Source organism: Pinus tabuliformis, chromosome 4_2 (genome assembly GCF_031772625.1).
Source record: "Pinus tabuliformis cultivar Carrire ecotype Pingquan chromosome 4_2, CPIR1, whole genome shotgun sequence".
Lineage (NCBI taxonomy): Eukaryota > Viridiplantae > Streptophyta > Pinopsida > Pinales > Pinaceae > Pinus > Pinus tabuliformis.
This window is the reverse complement of record NC_142304.1, coordinates 523,147,348-523,172,155: the sequence shown is the minus strand read 5'-3', so window position 1 is coordinate 523,172,155 and position 24,808 is coordinate 523,147,348. Positions and strand designations below refer to the sequence as shown.

The window sequence follows — 24,808 nt, the reverse complement described above, 5'->3', positions numbered from 1 at the left end:
CCAACAGTCGCATCTATTCAAACATCATCAATTGTGTATAAATACAAGAGGACTTTTCCTCATTTGCACTCACTCATCTCATCACATCTCTCTCTCTCTCCTGCGCAGAAAAGAGGGTCTTCTCTACTGCGCAAAAAAGAGTCTCTCTCTCACACATGTGGAAGGAAGCTGCTGAAACTGAAGCTGCAACTGCAGATCCAAAGTTTGACCAGCGTGGACCATCAAACCTCCTCTTCTGAACTGCGCTATAGGTTCATCTGAACCTCCTCTGAAGGCTGCAACTTTTGGTGGTGGAATCAAATCGATCCGACAGTTGGTTTGCGAGATATCCACTGCCCTAGTTTGAAGGAAGCTGCTAAAATTGAAGCTGCAACTGCAGATCCAAAGTTTGACCAGCGTGGACCATCAAACCTCCTCTTCTGAACTGCACTGTAGGTTCATCTGAACCTCCTCTGAAGGTTGCAACTTTTGGTGGTGGAATCAAGTCGATCCGACGGTCGGTTTGCAAGATATCGACTGCCCTAGTTTGAAGGAAGTTGCTGAAACTGAAGTTGCAACTGCAGATCCAAAGTTTGACCAGTGTGGACCATCAAACCTCCTCTTCTGAACTGCGCTGTAGGTTCATCTGAACCTCCTCTGAAGGCTACAACTTTTGGTGGTGGAATCAAGCCGATCCGACGATTGGTTTGTGAGATATTGGCTGCCCTAGTTTTGATGATGAAGTCGCTAATGCTGATGCTGCTGATCTAGAGTTTGCTACTGCTGATATAAATCAGAATTATTGTACTATTTCTCTCTGCTGAATTCTTGAAGATAAAAGAAGATTTGATCATGGGGTTTGTCCCTGGCTAGCCGCCACATCTTGTGTTTCTTGTCTTGGCTTGTTTTCTGTCGATCGTTTAATGTTCTATCTGCACTTTACTTTATGTACATGTGATTGCTAATCTCTGGAATATAATAAGAAAAAGAAGTAAACTGTTATAAGCATAGAACATACCATAACTTAACAGAAACGTATTTTCGTTGTTTTCATAAGAGAGAAGAAAAATAAATGGTCTCAATGGCTACATCTAGCCGAATGGTGGTACAATTCCACCTACCATACATCAGCTAAAATGACCCCTTTTTAATCCTTATAAGGTTATGAACCTCCAAAATGGAGGGACTTCGCATTAAGTGACTCTAAGGTTCAAGCACTGAAGAATCAATTGGAAGAAAATCAACAAATCATTAAAATTTTAAAAGAAAATTTAACAATAGCTAGTGATCAGATGAAACAACAAGGAGATCAACATTGTTCAGAGAGAGAATTCAAAGAAGGCGATTGGGTCTTCGTAAGACTTCAACCCTAGAAGCAATTATCTTTGAAGCAACAAGGAAAGAACAAGTTGGCTCCAATATGAACCTTTCCACATAATAAAAAAGATCAGTGAAGTGGCTTATGGATTGAAATTACCAGATAAAATGTCGGATCCCAAATGTGTTTCTATTAATTTTAGGCATCAATGGTATGTTCTATGTTTTAGAGTAATTTTACTTAAATTTCTTTATTAGCCTAGTATCAGTATTCAGATTAGCAATCACATCAACATGATAGTAAAATGCAGATAGAACATAAACATAAAGAGTAGAAGACAAGCGAAGACAAGAGGACACAAGATGTGGCACCAGCCAGGGACAAACCCCAATGTGGGGAAACCTTTGATCAAATCTTCTTTTAGTCTTCAATAGTTCAGCAGAGATAGATAGTACAATTTACAAATCTGATAGTTTATAGCAGCACCAAAAGAGCCCTAACCAGAAAAGTCAACGCTGGTCAACAGGCCAGATTTGGCCCTTAGCAAATCGCTCAACTTAAATCAACTTCGGCCTCCAAACAGCAGGATAAAACAGCCCTCAAAACAGTCAAATTCATCCTAGTCAAAGTCTGGTCAAACAACCCACTTGCTGTTAGCACTAGCTGCAGTCAATGCTGGTCAGCAGTCAATGTTTAGCCTTGATTTCTGTGCCCAAAAATGTGGCCTGCCCAAACAGAGAGCCATCACAAGAACGCGGTGAAAGGAGGTCAACGCATTCTGGTCAACACTTGGTCAAACTGTCCAGAAATTCAGTCTCCTGAAATTTTGGACGTGTGCAGAGAGAGAGGCTCAGAAAGCCATACCCAATCAATGAGGAGAGAGAGAGAGAAGTGTGAAGATGAGTGTGTCCAAATGAGGCTAAGTCACCTTCTATTTATATGCAACGTTGAGGGTGAATAGACGTGACTGTTGGGCTTCTGAGCCTACATAAGTTTGCTGGCCGACTTTGACAATTTGACCATAATCAAAATAAATTCATAACTTCATTTGTACATGTCAAAACCGGATGATCTTTAGGTCAATCCTACACTTCTCAGAGAGAGGAATCCAAGAAAAATATCAGCTGTCATAAATAAGATGACCCATGTGGAGTTTGGCCCTAGTTGCCAATTTTGATTTCACGTATCGTGTCTTAAAGAAATGCTTGGATGAAATCAATCAGATCAAACAGAAATACCCCAAGTTGATGACAAACGAAGAATCGTTTTAGAACTAGAAGGCATTCTCGCTACTAGAGAAAAAGGTATTACTTTCTAAAACTATTAATGAATGCCTCATTAAATGGAAAAAGCTTCCGGAAGAAGATTTTTCATGGAAAACAGAGAAGTTTCGACAATACCCAACCTTACCCTTGCTTTGAGGACAAAGCATCTTAAGGGGGTGGCAATGTTCTGAATAAATAATTAATTAATAAAAATTATTGAACAATAAATAAAAAATATTAAAAAATAATTAATTAATAAACATTAATGAAAAAGTATTAGTTATGAAGGGATAAGTCATTAGACATGACCATTCAACCGTAGTGACGAGTGACTGCCTATTTAGTCACACCGTCTCGAAGGCATGTAATCACCACCAATTCAATTCATCAATAATAAAAATAAAAATTTATTCTACAGTTATATGTTTTTCTTCTACACCGATCCTCCTCATTTCTTTGGTTTAGCAAACATGTTCCATTCACGAGGAATGCTGCCATGTTTTGCTTTTTTCCAGAGAAAAGAAAGCTCAGGCACCTCCTAATAATCTTGTGCAAGATGCTTTTCAGAATGAGCCAAAGACAGCCAGTAAACTCGAATGCTTTCCAGAACAGATTTAACTAACACAAGATGACCTTCTATCACGAGCCTTTTATGACACCAAATTTTGATTCTTCCTTCCACCTTCCTAAGTAACCATAAAATGCCCATCACCCTCTGGTTGTTTGTTTTGAATAAATAGCTCAGATATTTAGACCATTCTTGATGGCCACAGTTTTACAAGGAAACATTCTAGACAGTTTAGGTTCAATCTCATTCGAAAGTTTGTTACATAACGATGGAGATTTCTCAGTATTGATAACCATACTTGTAGCCGAGCAAAACACTTTTAAGAATTTTCTTGAAAGTTCTCGATTCTTGTTTCAAACCTTTTCCAAACAACACATTGTCAATGTAAAGAAGATGCATTAAACTTGCATCATATGCCATTTTTATCCCGTTATTGGCTCGTTCAAGTTGCGCTGAGATGATCAGCCTGCTCAAAGCTTCTGCTACCAACAGGAACAAAAGGGAAGAAACTGGACACCCTTGATGCAGATCATGTGATGCCTTAAAGAATCTTATGGAGATCCATATACTAGAATCACATAATTTACTGAAGAAACCCAACTCATAATCCTGTTAACTAGATGTAGGTCAAGTCCAATCTGTAACAAAACCAAATGCACAAATGTATAATTTACTCTATCATACGGCTTTGCTAGATCAATCTTTATGATGACTGTGGGTGCTTTTTAAACTTTTATGGAGTGTAATCGCTCCTGAGTAGAGCCAATTGCATGCAAAATTTGTCTATTAAACAGGAAACCAAATTACTCCTCCAAAAGCATTCTGATAACATCGCCTTCAATCAACAAACAATGGTTTTGGCAATCAATTTATAGATCAAATTGCACAGGGATATATGTTGAATTTTGGTAGCTGTGGTCGGTATTTCTTACAATACAAGTCGACCCTAAAGAAAAATGAAAAAGAAGAAATTTTAAATTTAAATTTTGCCTCCCAAAGTAAGGTTGGCCCCAATTGTTTAAGTCGGCCCAGTATAAGGCCAGTTCGGACCAGCCATAAAAACACACCTATTCGGGCTCCCTAAACCACTATATATTGGCATTGGACCTCCTTCACTTCGAGCAATTCAGATCTCACCAAAATTCATTTGTTCTTTGTTCACACATGTGAAGGAGAGAGAGGGGAAGTCAGAAGTTTGATGTGTGTTGACCAAGACTACTGTCTTGTTTGATCAAGATTATGGGCAGTTGATCAAATTTATTTATGGGAAGTTTGATCGCACTTGACTACGGTTTTTGAGGCAGTTGCAAGAGCCCAAAATTTGACACCATTGACCAGAGTTGATTGAATTTCAGAGGAGTTACAGGAGGCTGAAAAAGCGATATGTTTTACTAGGTTTGCTCTGTTGAAGTTTGTGGTCGACATATTTTGACTAGGAAAAAATAGATTGTACTTTTGATGAATTGAGTAATTTCTCCTAAGAAAAGATTGTTGGGTTTTTACCTAGTTAGGATTTTCCCAGGGTAAAAGTTTGTGTCTCTTGTGCTTGGTTCTCTTCATGATTCTACTGTCATTATTATTTCACTGTTGAGATTTTCTATGTATAATTGCTTAATGATGAATGTGACACAAGAAGGATTAATTAAGAAATCATTGGAAAGAAATTATCAAACTAGAAGATCATGAAAATTCAACATGGTATCAGAGCAAGGTTGAGAGAAAAGGCAAGGGTTCTGGTTGAATCTGTTTAGGGCTGGTCTGTGCCCTAGTTTAAATTGCAGACCTTGTCTGTTGGAGCATGCCTTTCAGATCTGGAAATTCTCTCTAATCATTATCCTTGGACAGTTTTATGTTACCTCTCCAATCAAGTTGGAAGATGGGGCTGAATTCTGCTCTGTTTAAATGAAGGGAGGACTGAAGCCCTAGGAGGCAAGACGCCTCCAATCTGCCACAAAAAGAGACCAAGTTAGTACTATATGCTGACCAATTTCTGTTCATAAAGGCTGGTTAAGGCTTTCATGGAAGGTCTGTTCTGTACAGTAGAGAGGGCCGAAAGAGCATGTATAGGCTGGTTAGTAGAAGATTGAGCCCTAGAATAAGTGTGAACTGTGCCCTAGTCTGGACCACAACCAAGAAAATACCTAGTCCCAGGTTGAACAAACAAGCCCTAGTTGAAAGCACATTTAAGGCAAGATTGAAGGTTATATTTGCTAATTTTGAGAACTATTTTGGGTTGTTTGAGAAACAAACTTGAGGCATAATAAAGGCTGATGGATTATAATGAATTGTCTCTTCCAAGTAAAGTGTTAGTTTTGTAGCATCAGACATGTGTTCTAGTCTCTATTTGTGTCAGAGAGGCTAAGAACACGAGACCTTCAAAACTCAGAAAAGGTTTCGTGAGATAAGAGTGCGAAACACCTTAATTAAATTAATTAACCATCATTTAAATTTTTTCTAAGTTTAACTTAGGAAAACTAGTTAATGAATTAAGGAAAGGTGAGAAAGCTTTAGAAACTCACACAAATTGAGTTTGAGATGATCTTAGCCGTTGATGGAGATCTAATCATGGTCGTACGTTCACCAACGAGAGATTATAAGAGGAGGTCGATGGGGATGGAGATGGACACATCGAGTGAGAGGGAGCAGCGATAGAGTATTACAACAGAGATCCCCAACAACAGAGAAGTATAGCAGGTAGGCCGAAATATTTTGTAGGAAGGTTGAATAGCCAGTGCGAGTCGCCAAAAACCTAGTGCGAGTTGCCGGAAGAGGGTTTGCAGAGTTGTCGGAGGTCAGATCAAGCTCCAGAAGGCCAAGCAAATTTCTTCCAGTAGCTGAGGGAGGTAGAGTGTCTCATTTGGAGCCAAGTAGTAGGTCGGACGATTTTACCAGACCAGGGCGTATGGTTTTACTAGGCTAGGCCGTGCGAATTCCAGGACGCCGAGTTTCTCAGTCGGGTTCGAGCAGGTCAAAGGGAGGCTGAGATAATTTGGAAAAGGGAGGCCGAGATAATTTGCAAAAGGGAGAAATTTTCTCCAAATTATTTGGCCAGATTATTTGTTGGAGGATAACCAGATTGGCATTTAAATAGCGATAATAAGATAAATCCTCATCTACTGCACTGGTTTCCTCAGTTGGGTTTTCCCTGGGACTTTTGTTCGAAAATATTGGTGTCATTTTTATTGTGTGTGCATCTATTTTCTCAATTTCAGTTTATTTTCCGCAGTGTAATTTTATTGTGAAGAATTGCAGTGTGATTTATTCATTATTTGCGGTAACAAATAAACTGCATAATTAATCAGTTAGAAGAATACATTCTAGTTGTTGCATTTCAAGGAATTTTCACATGGTATTGGAGCAAGTTTGAAGATAGATCAGCAGCTCAGAAGCGAAGGAGAAATTTTGCAGCTTTTGAGGGAGTGTGAGCATAGTTTCTCTAATCTGCGCGGAGGCCAGCTAGTGGTGCGAATTACAGAGGCAGGGGTTCGATTTTTAGTTGCAACCAGCATAAAAGTTCGAATAGCCTCAAAAGTAGAGATTTGTAGGCAGTGGATTTTTGGGGAAGCAGTTTCAGTGAGCAGATTAGTAAGTTCGTTGAGCGGATCTAGGCGAGGTGATTTTGTGGCAGATTAGCGCTGGGTGGAAGAGAAAAGCACACCATAGAGGAATTTCCATAATTTATTAGAGGGTCTCTAGATCCAGTTTTAAGGAGGAGATCCATGATTTCCAGTTGCAATAGGTTGTAGTAGTTTTTCCAATCAACTAGTGGGAGCTTCAGTAGTAGCAGATCATGTGCCAGACTCTGCAGAAGGACTTTTGGAAGGTTTAGTGAGTTTCCCAGTTGAGGTAGCAGGCAGAGTGAATACCAGAGAAGGGACATCTGGAGGCAATCGGTAGCAGTCTGCATATTTCCAGAGGAAGTGCTAGTAGAGAGAGGCCAAGCACGAAAGGGAGGAGATTCCTTGTTTATTTTCCTAGTTTTGAGTTTTCTCAAAATGGATGCAGTAGATGTCAGAGATCAGGATAGGCTTGATAGAGCCTCTAACTATTGTATATGGAAAGCTAAAATGACTTTCCTTTCAGATGAGCATGGTCTGAAGATGTATGCAGAGAATATTAGAGCCGTACCTACATGTCAATAACAACTAGAGAACTACAATAAGGAGATGGCCAAGGGGAATAGGATGATCCTCGATGGAGTTTGAGATCATATAGTTCTGCATATATCTGGCAAGACTACTGCCAAAGAGATGTGGGATGTCGGTGCAAAGCTTTTCCAGGATCCTTCTGAGAAGCAGAAGATGTTTTTGAAGAAGCTGAGGACTACCAAGACGCAAAAGGGTGAGGTAGTGATTCCTTATCTCGCTAGAATTCAGTATGTCTCAGATGAGCTTGCAGCAGATTGAGAGACACCTCCCCACAGTGAACTAGTGCGTACAACTCTCAACGGTTTCACCAAGGAGTGGGCAACATTTGTTCAGGGTGTCACTGGACGAGATCAACTACTTGGATGGGATTGGTAATGGAGTGACTTCACTCAGGAAGAGATGAGGCCTGTTCTTGTTGAAGGTTATACCAGCAGCAACAGTATCAAAGGACTGAAGATTGTGAAAGATGAGGAGAATGTAGCCTTTGCATCTAAAGGGAAAGTGAAGAAAGGTCCCAGTTTGGGACAAGGCTCAAAAGGGAGGAAAGAGGGTTGAAAGAGTGCTCTTCAACAATAGTGGCATTCCTTGGTAACCAGATTCTTCATGCTGTAATACAAGGAAGGGCCTTATTATCTGCAGATGAAGTGTTTTACACCCTGAGTTTAAGCCCACTATTCAGGTATTCTCTTTCTCACTTTCCATTGTCTCCTGTTAGAGTTATATGCTCTTTCTGTACCTCTTTAGTAAATGGGTTGTTTGTACCAATATGCTGTGCATATTTTCCATTATTCCTACAAAGAATGCAGAAGCTGGGACCTTGCCATGATCTCCTCTGGTGAACATCCTTAAAGATAGTCTTATTTGCTAAAGCAAGCCAGAAGAAAACCCTAGATTTTGAAGCAGCTTTGAGCTTCCAAATAAGCTTCCACCGCCAGGTAGCCAATTGTCGATCAGCTTGTGAGCATCCAATTAGGCTTCCACCATCAGGTAGTCATTTGTGGATCATCCAAAAAACCAGTTGAGTATCCTGATTCCTAACTTGGTGGCTTATTATCCACCTACAGGATGTTTTGACTAAGAGTTTTCATACATGTTCAGTGTAATGAAGTTGCTTTGCAAGTTTTTGATGAAAAGGTACCACTCTTCTACCATTGGACCATCCAAACTGAGAAATCTCCCATCCTTCCAATCCTATTGCCACAAGAAAGTATGTCTAGGAGCTGCTACATCTTGCCAGGTTGAGGATGTCCTGCTGCCTTGGAGAAGTTGACAAATCTGCGGATAATCTGTGCTGACCCTCAGAAGTTACAACCTACCTATCGACCGAACCGTAATCTGATACTTCTTCCATTGCCAAATTTCTGGAAGGGCAATACGAGGACTTTCCAAGTAATAGATGCATTAGTGGCAGGTTTGATTGGCAGCCTCATACAATTTTCTATGAACAGGGGGGCAATATAGTTGGAGAGCATAACTTGTTGCCAGAGACCATCATTTTAATAATTCTACAATTTTTCTTTGTTGCGAGGGCCCTGCCAAATTGATGTATATTCTGCAGTCTCCATCCTCCAAACAGCTTTGGCTTAGTCAGTGTATCCCATTGTACTACAGGTGTTGAGTTCTTTCCCTTATTCCCTTTCCATAAAAAACTGAAATGTTTATCTCTGTTTTTTTTTTTTCCAAAATTCCTACAGGAACTTATGACAAAGAATACCAATATGCCAGGGTTGCCTCAAGTACAGATTTAATAAGGTTGATGAGCCAACTAAGGAAAGCCTCTGAGAACATCAGATTGAGATCTTTCAATTTTTTTATACAACGAAATCCAATATTGAAATCCATAAGCATTTGGTTTGAGAACAAAGCCAAGGTACTTAATACCTGAACTGCAGTTTATTACTTGAAATGGGAGGAGGTCCAATGATCCCTTTCTAAGTATGAAGGAAGATAGCTTGCGGAGAACAATAGAAGACTTAAGAAAATTGATTTCCATTACAGATGCAGCACCATTCAGGTCAAGGAATGCCTTAATATCCTCTGCTACCTTTGTTGTGCCATTCCTATAAAGGAAAACTTCATCAACAAATAATGGAATAAAATGTGAGACACTGTGGTCTCTCCTTGCCAATAGAAATTCCTTTAATCTTCTATGGATTAACTCATGTGTTTATAATGTAAGATATATAACTTTATATAATTAAAGATATAGTACTTGACATCGAATATTTTTTCATTGAATGAGAAATACTAAATTCTCTCTTTGTGACATTGTTTTGTCTTCTCATAGTTTTTCGATGCCATATTCAGCATAGATGCAGCGAGTTCTAGCTCGAATCTTCTTTGACCCTTTTAAAATGTCCCTCAAGTAATATAATGAGTAGGATGAGTTAGATTGATATTCGTGTTCATGTGATGGAGGATGTATCCCCAACCAAAAACTGACTCTCTTTTTCTGATATAATTTCCTGTTCTATCTCTACGGTCCTTGATATCCCTTTACAATCTGAGTTATCATATGATGGCAATGTCCAATCATTATTTTTACATAAACCAGGGTCATCAAGTTTAGGCTGCTTCATCAAATCTGGGCAGTAATTTTTAACGAGGACCATTTGCATGACAAAGATATTATTTTTTCTGTGATGGCCACTTGAGCAGCTAAATTCTTATTAGTGCAAGCTTCCATAGAAAAGATTATACCAACATGTGAACTTCCGTTGTTTTGTTCTACTTTAAATAAATGCAAATCCAGATTGAATTTGTTAGGATATCATGCATCTCAATATGCCACTCATATTAGAATTCTCCCATGTTATTTCTGAACGACTTGAAGAGATGGAATTATCTGATCTGACCTTTTGCTCCTCTGTCCCCTTATACTGGAAACTCAATGCAATATAGTTATTCAGTAGGATGTAACTGATGCGGTGGACCTTTGATTCCTGATCAATGAACAGCTGTGTATGTATTTTTAAGTTATGTTTTTGGTAATGTAATTTTAAAGATATGTATAATGTCAACTTCCAATATGCAAAATTTGGCCAAAGGGACAGTTCTGCAGTGCACCTGTTTCCAGAGTTGCATCCATGCTTGTGACTTTGAGTGATTGCATATTTTTGGTATATTCCGTAACTTTTACTTTTTATTCTTCAGTAACAAACTTTTCATTAGTTACTTTATGACAGAAACTAGAGGCCCCTTCTTTTCCCCAGGTTACATGCTCAGGGAAAATCACTGAGTACTTGCTGTCATTTTGGAGGATATTACCCATGGTAAATTCTAGATTCTTGATTCTTCAGGGCACAAGGCCAGTCAACAACAAGGCTCGAAGCCATTAAAATAATATACTCGTTATGAGCTCAACATGTCACTAGTGACTAGTGGGAACTGAATCTGGGTGGGGAGGATAACAACATTCCAGCCAGGCACCCCAGATAACCCAATTTATAAAACTAGAGGTCCCGTATGACATCTGTACTCAGCCCAAAGTTACTTGAATCACATGATTCACATGATTCACATGTCAAAGCTATTTATAAACTAGATCACTTATAGAGAAGTGAGTTTTGGCTATGCTTGGGTAAAACCCCCGAGTACTTCTGTCATTTTGAGGATAGTACCAGTGTTATCAGCACTGGACCGGAACCAGCCGGTCTGACCGATTTTGGCTGAACACCAGTCTGAACCGGAATAGGCCGGTTCGGTACCGAACCGGCCGGTTCAGGACCGGTTCCGTGCAATTTGTACCTATATGCAGGGCAGCGTAAAAAAATCGATTTTTATTTTTTATTTGGTTGGCCCACTTCTAATTCTCCCCTAACCTAGCCTAATATTCAAGCCTATGGCCTTCTACCTAATAATTAAGCCTATGGCCCTAGTATTGCTATGCAATTTATGGTAATGTTAACTTCTTAAGGTAAAAGTGATTTACTTAAATTTTTAACATTACCATGAAACGACTCAGGATGTTTGAGAGTGGTTCCAGCGTCATTGGATTTCATATGGAGAAAGTAGAATTTTAGGTTTCACTCAAAATCCAGCAGATTTAACAATTTTTCAGGATTTCAGGATTGGGATGATTGCAACGTTTCCATTGGATTTTCTCATGTAAGAGGGTATTGAACTAGTATTTAATAAATAGCACCAACCCCTCTATGTACTTTGATGTTAGTGGCATTGGTTGTCGAACTTCTCTATCATAACTCTACTAAAAATGTACCCATCACCCAAACATAATCTTGACATGACATGCTATGTTTTTTCTATCTTATTTGAATGCCTAAATGGTTATATTGTTGACGAAGACCCCAATATAGGCAATGATTTGGATGATATACAGGCATTTGTTGTAGCATGATTTTTTTTCAGGATTGGGGGGATTGCAACGTTTCCATTGGATTTTGTCATGTACGAGGGTATTGAACTAGTATTTAATAAAGAGCACCAACCCCTCTATGTACTTTGATGTTAGTGGCATTGGTTGTCGAACTTCTCTATCATGACTCTACTAAAAATGTACCCATCACTCGAACATAATCTTGACATGACATTCTATGTTTTTTCTATCTTATTTTAATGCCTAAATGGTTATATTGTTGACGAAGACCCCAATATAGCCAATGATTATGATGATATGTAGGCATTTGTTGTAGCATGATTTTTTTTGGATGCTAGAGTCCATCTAGAGCGTATTTGTTGATGTATTTTTGGTTCAGAGATGGATTGCACTCGATGCTATTTTGGTTATGTGCACCCTTACATGCTATTTAAATGAGAATTTTTACATATTTGTGTATAAATGGTTTGGATTCATATGGATGCACATGAATATATATGGTTTTCTTTAAAATATGAATATTTTGTGTTTTTGGTGAACTGTTTTTCTTTTCCGGTATTTTACCGGTTCTGACTGGTTCCCAGTCCACAAGACTTTTCAGTTTGATCACCGGTTCGGTTCTGATAACATTGGTTCTCAGTCCACAAGGTTTTTCGGTTCGATCACTGGTTCGGTTTTAATAACTTTGGATAGTACCTGGGGTAAACTCTAGATTATTGATTCCTCAGGGCACAAGGCCAGTCAACAAAAAGGATCAAAGCCATTACATCAATATACTCATTACAAGCTCAACATGTCACTAGTGGGAACTGAATCTGGGTGGGGAGGAGAACAATCATTTCTCCTAGGCACCCTAGATAAACCCAATTTATAGAAACTAGAGGTCCCTTATAACATCAGTACTCAAGACAAAGTTACTTGAGTCACATGAGTCAAATGTCATAGTTATTTTATAAACTAGATCACTTATGGAGAAATAAGTTTTGGTTATTTCTCTAAAAGGTTATATTTCCTCATTTTTGTAACTTGCTGCTTAATTTAACGCGCTTACTTTATATAAGAGCTTATCAAATCTTCTATTCCTCCTTGGTGTTACATCAATTTTTACCTTTTTTCAAGCATATATTTTTGCACCCTTGATCACGTGAGCCCACTGCCAAATGCCAAATTGAATTCTAGATGCAAACTGGCTTTTGCATCCACCAATTATAGCTTGCCTTGTTTGTCTTGCTGCTATCATTTTCACTTTTTGGCTGGATTTGTTTTCATCGTCTGGAGTCAGAGTACCAGGTCAAGGAAAACAGCATTTTTCTGCACCACTGCCCTTTGGAAATTCTTTCGCTCTTTCTTATACTTGGTAAGTCATTTATTGGGTTCGTTCTAAAATGAATTTCTTTTGATGTGCTGGACCCCTTTTATTAGGTGCTTCAGCTTTTTCCTCTTCATGGTGGTTGAGTTATAATGCACTCAGGTCATATCTTAATCTAAGCTTTGCTGGGCAGTATCCTTATATATGTGGAGGTCTTCTAATCTTCTTCCTTATGCCGTTATTATGATTTATGTCTTCCTACGGTCATTTTTAGGAACAGTTTATTCTTATGGTGCCACCTTTTTTTATACTTTCCTTCATATTCAAGATTTTTCTTGGCCTGTAACCACTCCTCTATTCTGCTTCATTTCTCAAGAGATAAAATAGTAATGGAGGTTTTAATATTCTTCTCTTTTGTGAGTTCGGTTGATACCTATTTAATGAAATTACTTAAAGAATTATGCATGCAGAGGGTATATCCTTGTAGGATTCCAATTGCTTGTATCGGTTCATAGATATGTGCTCTTAAAATTCTGCTGCATGAAGCTTCCCTATTTATCTGCTTGATGCAAATTATGAATCTTGTTCCCAGTTTTTTTTGTTATATTTACATTGATGGTAAGGTATATGCCAGGCTATTGGGGGCTGGGCAGTGGGATTAATCCTTTCTGACCTACCTGGGAATAATGGAGTGGCATGCTCACCACTGGGGCTGTTTCCTTCTTTGAGATGAAGAAAACTCCACATTGATGATATTTATATCTGGCTTGTTGCACTTTTGTCTTGAATTCGTGATCTGCTGGAGCCCAAGGGACCAGAGGAGGCTGGGAAATCCCTCTTGCTTATAGGACTCATTCTTATTGGTTTCTATAGACAATGCAGTATATTGTAGTTCTCTTTTGTGAACTTGATTGATACCTATTTAATCAAATTACTTGAAGCAATAATGCATACAAAACGTTTCTTCTTGTAGGATTCTGATGCCTTGTCTTGGTCCATAGTGAAGCTTCCCTGTATATCCACTTGTTGCAAATTATTAAAGCGTTGTTCACTTCTATTTTTCTTGCTTTTGCATTGACAGCGAGGTGTCTGTCAGGTCACTGGGGGCTGGGTAGTGGTATTTACTATTAATCCTTTCCAAACTACCTTGGAATAATGGAGTGGCACCTTCACTACCGGGCCTGTTCCCTTCTTTAAGACCAAGAAAATTTTACATTGCTGTTTATTAATAGCTGGCTTATTATGTTTTGGTCTTGAATTCGTGATCTTCTGAAGCCCCAAAGGACTGGAGGATGCTGGGCAAACTATCTTGCCTAAGGGCCTAAGGGTGATTGGCTTTTATGGATGTTACAGTACATATCATTCCTACTATAATCTTCAATGCCTATATTATTTTTCTGATCTTTTCATCTGAATCTGTAAGGAAGTCCCGGGGCTGTACCCTTCTTTGAGACCAAGAAACCTCAACACCACTGGACATCTACAAATGACCTACCATGCTTTGTTATTGAACTTGTGACCTCCCAGAGCCCCAGAAGACCAGAAGCGTCTGGGAGAACCATCCTGCCTACAGGCCCAAGTCTCGTTGGGTTTTATGGATATACTGTACATATTGCTCGTACTACAGACATCAGTTTCTATAATATCTTTCAGATCTTTTCATCTCAATATCTTTAAGGAAGTCTCAAAATTCTTCCCTGAATTTCGTTCCTTGGTTTAGCCCAATGAAATAAAGTGAGGAAACAATTTTGCTGCATTAGCCTTGGCTTCCTGTTAACCTTCTGTACTGTTGGTAGTCTTTCTTGCTCAGGAGTAATAGGAGACCCCATGCAAGTGAAGTTATTCAGTTCAACCTGTAATTTTTGTCTTTATGTTCCTTTTCTGTCATGCTTCAATGCCTCTGAAGCATCCCTACAAGCTAGCTGTTAAACTCTTGATGTTTGCATTTTCTGTCTATGTGACAGTTGACAATCTCAGGCTTACCTCGTCAAGATTATATGTCCAATGCTTGAAGTTTTGTGTAAAGGATGCCAGCCATTTTAATGTTAAGACTGTTCTTTTATTTTGTTAAACAAGAGGCTTAATATTACAGACAGGGTTATCCCTTGAGATAGTCTACAAGAAAGGGTAGCCCTTTCATCAGTAACTGCTATAACAGGAAGCCTAAGGCTCAAGACTATCCAAGATAATGGGGCCAATCCTTTATTAGATAAATTCATGTTATGACCATTGTTTTTGTTTTACTAAATAAGATCCTTGATAATACAGAGTCCAGACAGGGTTATCCCTGGAAATAGCTTACAAAAATTAGCGGCATATTCATCTGTAACTGCTATAACAGGAAGTCTGAGGCCTAATATTATACAAGATAACATAGTCAATCCTTTAATTAGCTATTATGCTATGGACTTGCTAATAGCTAACTGATCAAGACAAAAGACAAGAAGATAAGGATCAAAACAAACCCAACCTGGAATGCATGCCAAACATACAATTGATGTATTCAGCTCAGGGTCTGATATTTGACAATTGATCCCTAGGGCCTAGACAATGCTCTTCTGAACAAGGCTTTGATATGAACAATTGAACCCTAGACAAAGCTCTTGAGATTCAGGATCTGATATCCAAGGATTGGCCCCTAGATTATATTTACTGGATGATTGCTATCTATACTATAAAGCTGGCCAAAAGCCACAAAAGATATTATTTGTCTATTCAACAATTTATCCCTAGGCAAAGCTCTTCAGATTCAGGCTTTGATATCCAACAATTGTTCTGTAGTTTAGATTTACTGGATGATTGCTATCTATAACATAAAGCTGGCCAAAAGCCAGGAAAGATACGTTTGGGTTCTGGCTTGGTCAAATTAGAAGTCTCAACTCTCAAGGAGGGGCAGCTTTCTTTGGATTCCCTGATCAAAGGATCATATAGTCTGATGGACAACCCTTTTAAATTTTCTTTCTAATTTTGAATCTGCCATTCTCCACAGGATCCAAAGCAAGTTTTTTTAAAACTGTTGGAACCTTTGGCAACCCTGTTTGCATTTCCTCAATGGACTTGTCAGAAGGTACTCGTTCCCTTCATTTTCCAAAATTTCCACATTTGTTCTATTCCAGAAGGGCTGTGAAGCAAGGAGTTCAATGGCTGTAAATGGAACATCTTCATTACCACAACTGAGTCAGTGGCATCATGATCCCATTGGGGGGTGGAGCAGGGCAGTCTGCCGTGACAGCTGGCTCAGACTCATCTTGTTCCTTGATTGTTTACACACAATGATGACAGAGTCCTTTCACACTCTGCTTTATTCGGCTGAGAAGCATTTACCTTTGGACAAGATGCCAGGTGTCTGTGCTCAATAGAGATCTTTAAGCGGAAAACATTATTCTCACATTCTAACACTTGTGTCCATATACATTCCTTGTTCTTCAGCACAGGCTTTTCAGGAAGACCTTTGCACAGGTCAGTTGTAGAGGGTAGCAAAGCCCTGGTCTTTAGGCTCAGGGTAATAAACTTACAAAGACCATTACCAAAGGCCCTGAGAGGTTTTTTGTACTATTATTCAAGAGGGAGACTGGGCTTTCTTACCCAGTTTCGGACAAACTAATGCTTGCTTATGCATATTAAATCATGCTTCCACGGCTACATATAGAAATTATAATAATCACCACAGTAATTGATAACTGCAAAATTTTGTTTGTGAGGTAGAGAATCACATGTGGAACTGGAATTGGAGTATTTTGTATTCCAATGCATGTGCTTGGAGTTTTGAGAAAGGTTTCCAATACAATTTTCCAGTTCCTCTCTCTTTTCTGAAGTTTATGGGAAAGATGTATAATTGGTAGGCTCGCTGGTCCGCACTCTTTTCTCCCTGAACAGTTCTGTCAGTTACTCAGTGGTGGTCTTCAGTCTTAGTTCCATATACCACCAACAATTTTCAAATCGGTCCTCAATAATTTCTCCCCTTTAGCAATTGTGTGAACAAATGCCACCTACTGAGTATCAAGGAAAATCATTTCCAACTGTGAATAGCAAACAATTCTTGAAATTGCATATCGTTGACCTTTTCTAATTTTGAATATCTTTGCTTCCTTCAGGCAGCAGAAGATCTTTTCAACTCAAGTTTTTGAACTTCACCGACTGCTGAAGGTGTGGACATGTTTTGCGAGATTATTTGGTGTTGATGGATATTTTTTGTAGAAATGCATATGCTGTGCGGTCATTTTAAAGTATTGCTGGCAGGCTTCTAAAAGTAAAATATTTCTGGACAGGTTCAAAAACTGATAGCTATCTCATCGAACTTGCTGATTGAGGATAATGCATATGAGAACATACCTATTTGTACATCAGAGGAACAGTGTGTACCCGCTATTGATCCTGAAAAATTCCCTGAAAAATTCCCAGAGTCGTTGTCTATCTATGTCAATCACAATTCTGAAATTGCAGTAAATAAAGGTAAAACAAATGATAAAGAAGCATCACCACATTCTAGCATACCATCTCATCTATCAGCTAAGGAAATTGTTCAACCACTCAAAGATACAGAGGACCAATTGAATGCTGCTCCGTTCCCAGTTGCCTCCATTGTTCCTGGATCAGCTAGTGCATGGGGGTATCCTGCTTATTCACAAAATTCATTTGGAATGGCTTCCCATCCACGGGGCTATGTATGCTATCATCCATACCCATTCAACCATTTGGGATCTCCGGGTACAGTGATGGGCATACCTTTTTTGGAGGGAAATTCCATAAGTGCTCCAAATGTCCATGGATGTCAACATCAGTCTCATTGTACAGCTGAGTACCATGCAAATGTCCCAGGGCATTTCCCAAAATACCCATTCCCAGATGGGTTTTGCTACAATTCTACAGGACCTGTTGCATCCGAATTTTTCAAACAAACAAGTAGAGCATCCCATTCCTTTTCTGAAGGAGGACTTAGCGTAGGTAATGGGTCAAAGGAAGAAATGGCAGCAGGGTCCTTTGGATTTGAATCTGCCTTGAAGCAAAAAAAACAGGTGACACACCTTTCAGCTGACAGGTCGAGCAATATACACCATTCCCAAGGTTCTGTAACAAAATTCCCAGTTAGACAAGATAATGTACCTGTTGTCCAGTCACAGCACCATGGCCCATCATCAACTTACCGGAACTCTGTGCACCATTGCTCTGAGTCTTTATCTGAAAAAGAGTGGGATGACACTTCCAAACGGGATGAAAGATTTAATTCTATGGACAGGAGACATTTGCAGGATGGTCAAAATTATGAAGGTCACATGCGAAGGGAATCAGATAAAAATTGTGCAGATATACCGGCTGCAAGGGATCTTGAAAACCAGGCTTTATCTCTTTTTCCTATGTCATCATCTGTTTCATACTCGTCTGAAATGGTAAGAGATGAATCTCATTTTTCTTCAAATGAACAACGTGTGCGAGTGATTAAGTCTGTTCCCCGAGCAGCCATGGCAGCATCAGAATCAACAGCAGATATCCTTCTGTCCCTTCAGCGTGAGAGACAGCAATGAGATCACTTTTGTCTACAAGCAGCTCTGGGTTTGCTTTCAAAGCCTCCTTTGTTTTTTTGTTTTTTAATGCCACTCTGTGTCGTAGAGTCCTTTTATTGGACATTAATTATAGTGAGAGGTGCATTTTTGATGCTGCTTCTATTTTAAGGTTGGAAGCTGGTTCTGTCCCCTACTAACAATGTCACACCAATGTAAATTTTAATAGATTAGCTAGGTGTATAAGTAAAATGTTGTCTACACATTAATTTCCAATGCTTGTTACCGCAATCCCACTGAAGGGGACTGCAGCTACGTTGTGAAACCACGCGGTGGATCTAATTTAGTACCGAAGCATACTTTATTGATACAGAAAGTTTGCAGCCACTATACAATGTCTTCAAAATGTCTTTTGAAGACATTCAGTATGCAGTTCATGATGGACTATGCTTTTTCTGGCACGCTTGTTTTTTTGTTAATCAACAGGCCTCTTCATTAGGACGGCTGTGGAGGCCATGTTTTTATACTGTGTTTCCACAATTGACCCCTTTTCATGGATTTTTAGTAAGCGGCGTGTAAAGTTAGAATGACAACATTTGCTTAGCATATAAGAAAAAGCATGGATGTTTTGATATTGTTCTTGCCATTTTGTGAATGACAAAATCTGTTTCTTGTCTTTTTGGTGTCAATCATTATGGTTAGAGTCTATTTCCTACAAAATTGACTTCCTTCAGTATTTTACATTGTCTGTCCAATGTTGGACAGACAATAATGAGCCCATTCGTAGTCTTGGTGCAAGTTGATGGAATTCAATCTGTTGCATTTTTCCATTTGCTATCTGGTCATTGGAGGACTAAAGTTCTCTGTATGACCTTTGTAATACTAACTCATCTCAACAATGGTAGCCACGTAAGGTTGATTAGAATAATAACCTTTACAGTTTATTTAAAAGAAAAGGGGATGCTTTTGTTGTTTTCAAGGGAGTTCTAGCCAAATTCATATGAAATTCTTTCTCTCAGACAAATTAGAAAGGCCGCTTTTTGGTTATCATGTTTTTATTATGTATTAGCAATTATTGTTTTGGTCCTGGGAAAATGTATGATTTGTTTTTCTTTTCAAAGAGAATATTGATAGGAGAAGCTATCCTGCTTGTACTGATAATATTTGTTGCATGACCGAATTTACTGAAGGAATCTAAACTCTAAGTTAGACATACAAGGTTAATGTTTTTATGCTTTGAAATTAAAAATAATCAGTTTCCATTAGAAGGAAATAACAAGGTGAGAGTTAGAAGCTACCTGAAATCAATGGTTGTGAATAACGTCCTGAGTCAAATGGAGCTGTAGTTACCATTATGGGTTGGCAGATTCAATTGACCTGATAATGAAAGTAATTCAGTTGGCCTCTCCCTTTGCATATATGTGAAATGCACAATTATTTGCCCGGTTCTTAAAAACCGGCCACCAAATGGAAGGTTTAGAAGTAGTCAATTGGAGTTTTCCTATTGAAACCCATATGTGTATATTTCTTTGCTAGCCTCGACATTATCAATATAATTTCTTTTAATCTCTGCCATGGCTCAGAAGGTAACCTTTTTGACCACTTCTACAACGTGATCACTTCCAATCCCCTATCTTGTATTATCACTTTCATTGCTATTTTAACCTCTGCGATGGCTCACAAGGTAACTTTTTTGGCCACTTCTACATCGGCACTTCCGATCTCTTATCGTGTCATCACTTCCATTGCTCTCTTTGCATCTTTATTTGCAGGGTGTAAAATTTTTCCTGCCAAAGATTAAAAATCTCTCCTCATCTTTGGTGGCTTTGGTTACCTGCAGAAATTCGTTTGATTTCACTTAATGAGACGAACTAGGCCTCAACTACACCCATTAGGCCTTACTTTTGGTGGTTCCCTTTTGTTGCTTGGTCACCTCGTGTGATTTTTTATTTATTTATTTTTAACATGTAACTAAGCACGCAACCCCTCCACCCACCCACCTCATTTGAAATCTTTTTTTTTATTTTTTACATGTAACTAAGCAGCCTTCCATTCACCTCATCTGAAATATGTTTTCCTTACATGCAGCAGAAAACTCCTCCCTTCAACCCATAAGCAACGGTGAGATATTCCTCATAGCTCATGAAGAGCCTCCTAAACAATTACGTCATGAAGAGTGAACTTGTCACAAGTGAGATTTGAACCTGGGCAGAGAAAATAACTATTTTTCTATGAAACCACCCGAGCTAGACCCAATTGACACCTATCTGAAATCTGCCTCTGAAATTTGGTTATTTCATGCATGTCTCCTTTGTGTTTCGCTGAATGGTGTAAACCATAAAAATTGTGCTGTATATTTAGTGGCAGTCTATCTTAATACTAGAAACTGTATCTGTTGCTCATTTGTACAAGATGATCATGCTTTTATGTAATCTAGTACATCATCAAACCGTATCTTCTTTCTTTTTTGTTATATATATATGGAATCTATGCCATCATTATGCCTTCCCTTTTAAGACTGATGACATCTTAAAATAGGTACCGTCCAACTAACAGAGTCGGGTGGAATAATAATAGCAGGCTTATAGAGTTCATCTATGAGCAGCCACAGTTTGACATCCACTAAGATTGCCACATGACTTACCATTCGGGGGCTTTATAGAAGTTTGGGTCTACACTTGGAGACTTAATGGGTTCAAGTTTGATCATAAAGTTTGAGTCTCCCATTATCATCAACTTGTCAATTATATAGATAGATTGGTAGAAGTCGGTCCATCTAAGGTTCAGTTTCAATTTCATTGATGCACGTGTACACTCAAATAAGAGGGTTCATTAATTCATTTCGCTATAGGCTTTGATAAATGTGAGCATGCTACGAAATTAGTTGAAGAAAAAATAAGTGTATTTAGATTAAAGTGCCATTACACTTGGAGGACTTAATGGCTGTAACTATGATCGTAAATATTCAGTCTCCCAATTATATAGATAGGTTGGTAGAAGTTAGTCTAACCGAGGTTCAATTTCATTGATGCATGCGTTGGTGAGTCAAATCATCACACAAACTTATCTTTTAAATTTCTCTTTTTGGGTACGACTTGGGTCACCAACAAAGAGGGAGGTGATGCAGGTGTTCAAAGAATGTTTTCGTATCAGTTGCAATGGAGTCCTTGCACTCTTATAGGCCATTTTTATGCAGCATTGCGGGTTTGGGGAAACACCTTAGGAGTTGGTTGAGAGGTAAATCTGTGCTTTGTTTGAGCTTGGCAAGAGCAACTCAAAAGCTGATCAGGTCAGGAAACAACATCCATATACATCCTGGTGATCTTCTATGAACTCCCTATTTTGCTTATAGTTCTGTTTTTGAACAGATTAGGTTACAATCAAAGCAGAAGCAAAGTTTTTGTTTATGTAGTAATACAAATTATTAGCAAATCTTGCGTCCTTATTACAATTTTGTGTGCTTGAGATGGCAAGGTTGATATGAGTACGAGTGTATGGTTGGGTTACAATTGCAATGACGAATAAGACTTACATACAACATGTTTTTGAGCAATAACTATATATCTATATGTTGAGAGTGTCTAGATATATGAATGAATTATGTGTGTATATTTACAAAATTTTTTAACACTATTATGGAAAGTAGGTACTTCGAGTGGGAGAATGCATGTTGATAATATGCTTTGATGTTTACGTAGTTATGAGATATTGTAGTTATGATAAATTGATCCACTCAAAAGTGACGAGAAACTTATTTAGGAAAACCATAACACCCTTTTATATGCATATGATCTTTGTGGAAATCGATAAGATACTAGATTGTGAACTACATCTTAGGATAAACCTTGTATAATTAGTAAAAAATAGGTTGGTAGATAAAAGAAGCGAGTTGGGATATATCATTGTACGAACAATGACTAGGAATTAAGGGTTGGAAAAAGTCAACGCCAACATCCAATGCTCACATACGTGGATTTAGCAACGTATAAACTTTTAAGATTATTATTTTGTTGTTATGATGTATGTTTCACTCAAAATGGATGAACTTTTCTGAGAAAACAACAACACCATTTTATATGTATTATATCTTTGATAGGATACTAGATTGTAAATTACATCTTGGATAAACCTTAAAAGGGTTGTTAAAGAATAAGTTGCTAGATAAAAGAAGTGAGTTGGGATATATTGTCGTAGAAACGAGGTTAGCAAAAGTCAACATCAACACCCAATACTCACATATGTGGAGTTAGCAATGTACATACTTCCTAGAGGCTAGAATACTCTCTTAGTACATACTTCCTAGAAGACTCTCTTAGGTCCAAACCTTTAATTTTAATTGAAAGTTGAAGAATGCAAAAACCTAACCCTTACATTAAAAACCAGTAGGTGTTAAAAACTCAAAATCACCAATAGAATAAAGGTTTTGTTCTTGCTATAGAGCTTTTTAATTCCATATTATAGCAATGCAAAGGAGTGGATATCAGAGTAGAGAAGAGGAAGAAGGTGAACTTGGGATAGCATGTTTCAAGGCATAATGGCTATCTACTCGTTAATCAGTTATAAGTTCTCTTTATTTTGCATCACAATTTTGATAATGAAAGAGAAAGGCATAGAGCTTATTTTTTATTAATTTTTTCCCTGTACAAGTTTTCCCTAGGTGTATTTTATGCCCATGGTGTTGTATGGTGTGATTTTAATATTACTATTTTAGTGGTGTTCATATTTTCATACTATTGTGCCATACAAAAGCGATGTATTTCTAATGTTATTGCTTGGTTGTAAGTAATCATTGTAGAATAGAGTATTATGTTTGTAATAACATATTTAGTTTTGTTGTGAAATTTTTTCCATTAGAATTTCAAGCCAATTGACAAATTATATTGACATAGAAATGATTTTTGTGGACTTCCTTTGTGGAATAGTTGTACTGTATGCTCACTAGACTTGGGAGGTCTAAAGGCAATGAGAGAACTATTAACTTTTGGCTTCCTAGTCCATTGTTGATACTTGATAGACATATGGTGGCTTAGTTTAAGTCGACTCTTGACCTGGGATAGATTGTTAGCATATCACACGTGTTATCCTAATAGGTATGATGGCTAAACCATTGTGTGCCCATAATGGAGTAGGTGGTTGCTTGATTAGGAGAGGTGCTTATGTAAGAGGATGAGCTCTAGGTACTTAGGGGAGGTGCTTGGTAATACTTGATGACGACTTAGTTTAAGTGGATGTTTGACCTAGTTTATAGTGTTAGCATAGCACAATTTTTATCCTATAATAGACATGATGGCTAACCCATTGAATGTTCATAATGGAGTAGTTGGTTTCTTGATTAGGAGAGGTTGGATGCATGACTTGAGGTTGCTTAGGTTTAGAAGGATACTTATGGAGGTTGGTTGTGGAGATGAACACATGTTGAGGAAGGTATTGGAGTAAATAATTGGATCGACACACATGCTTAAGAGCATTGGTGTCACAAACCTATAGTTTGCTTGATTTTTCTTTGCAAACTGGAGTTCCTCCCAAAGTCTATTTTGGCACTCGAAGTTGTGTGGCATTGCCTTGCCTTGGCCACCGAGGTTTGGATAGCCTTCTACTGGAACTAGAATATGCCTCTTCACTCAAGATTTGCCCATAACTTTGCCTTAAGCTACAAACTATCAATGCAACCAAATCCTACTCAACCTAGTTCATTCAATAGTGGGCACACATCCAATTGTGTCCTTTAAAACATCCCAACAATACTTAAGACATAGCCAACACAAGCAAAGCGAGGAATAATAACATCCAACTAATATACAACAAACATGAATGGGCAATGATACCACACAAACCAACACCTTTAGATTAAAGTCTCAAAGAGGGTACAAGCCTCGTGGAACTTATTAGGTTGGCCATTGTCACCTCACTAATTCTCCTCTACAATTTAGATTAAGGAAAGGGTTCCTAGCCAAGGGGGGGTTTCCCTTTTGGTTACTAAGTTCCCTTGATGTAATAATGAGTGAGCGTAAAGAGAAATAGCAACAATGAAAAATAACAAAGTAAATGAAATGGGATTGGTGTGATGAATAAAATTTTGGCCAATGCCTTGTACTTGATTTGGTTTAACAAATGATTTAGAGGAAAGTAGACAATCAAGTGATGTGAACTACTTAACACTTAAGTTTGGTGGTTAAATCTTACAAATATGTGATGGACAGGGTCTATCTAGGTTCAAAACTTCGAACAATAATGAAGGTGACCCTTACCCAATGATAACCTACAAACACATAATTAAAAAATGTAGAGTGCATAATGTGTTTATTTTTAAAGGAAATGGCCCAAAAGGAAGATGGAGGAGAGGGAAGGAACCTAAACCTTAATCAAGGATGCATAATGTGTTTATTT

At 38.3% G+C, this 24,808-nt stretch overlaps 1 protein-coding gene across 16 annotated transcripts in view; it reads left to right on the top strand.

Annotated features, from left to right (window-relative positions):
• The window catches only part of LOC149170286 (uncharacterized), a 135,763-nt gene that overhangs the window by 18,344 nt on the left and 92,611 nt on the right, over window positions 1-24,808 (top strand). For 9 of the 16 annotated variants that reach the window (XR_016259879.1, XR_016259869.1, XR_016259876.1 and 6 more), the window contains exons 2-4: window positions 17,018-17,069; window positions 17,192-18,473; window positions 21,534-21,739. Coding sequence is in view for 2 of the 16 variants with exons in the window: in XM_089428981.1 (XP_089285107.1) it covers window positions 17,018-17,069; window positions 17,192-18,445 (1,306 nt within the window). In the remaining 14 variants the exon portion in view is untranslated. Of the gene's footprint in view, window positions 1-17,017; window positions 17,070-17,191; window positions 19,054-21,533; window positions 21,740-24,808 lie in introns of those variants that run through there. The other 7 variants (XR_016259875.1, XR_016259878.1, XR_016259868.1 and 4 more) reach the window with 4 other exon arrangements.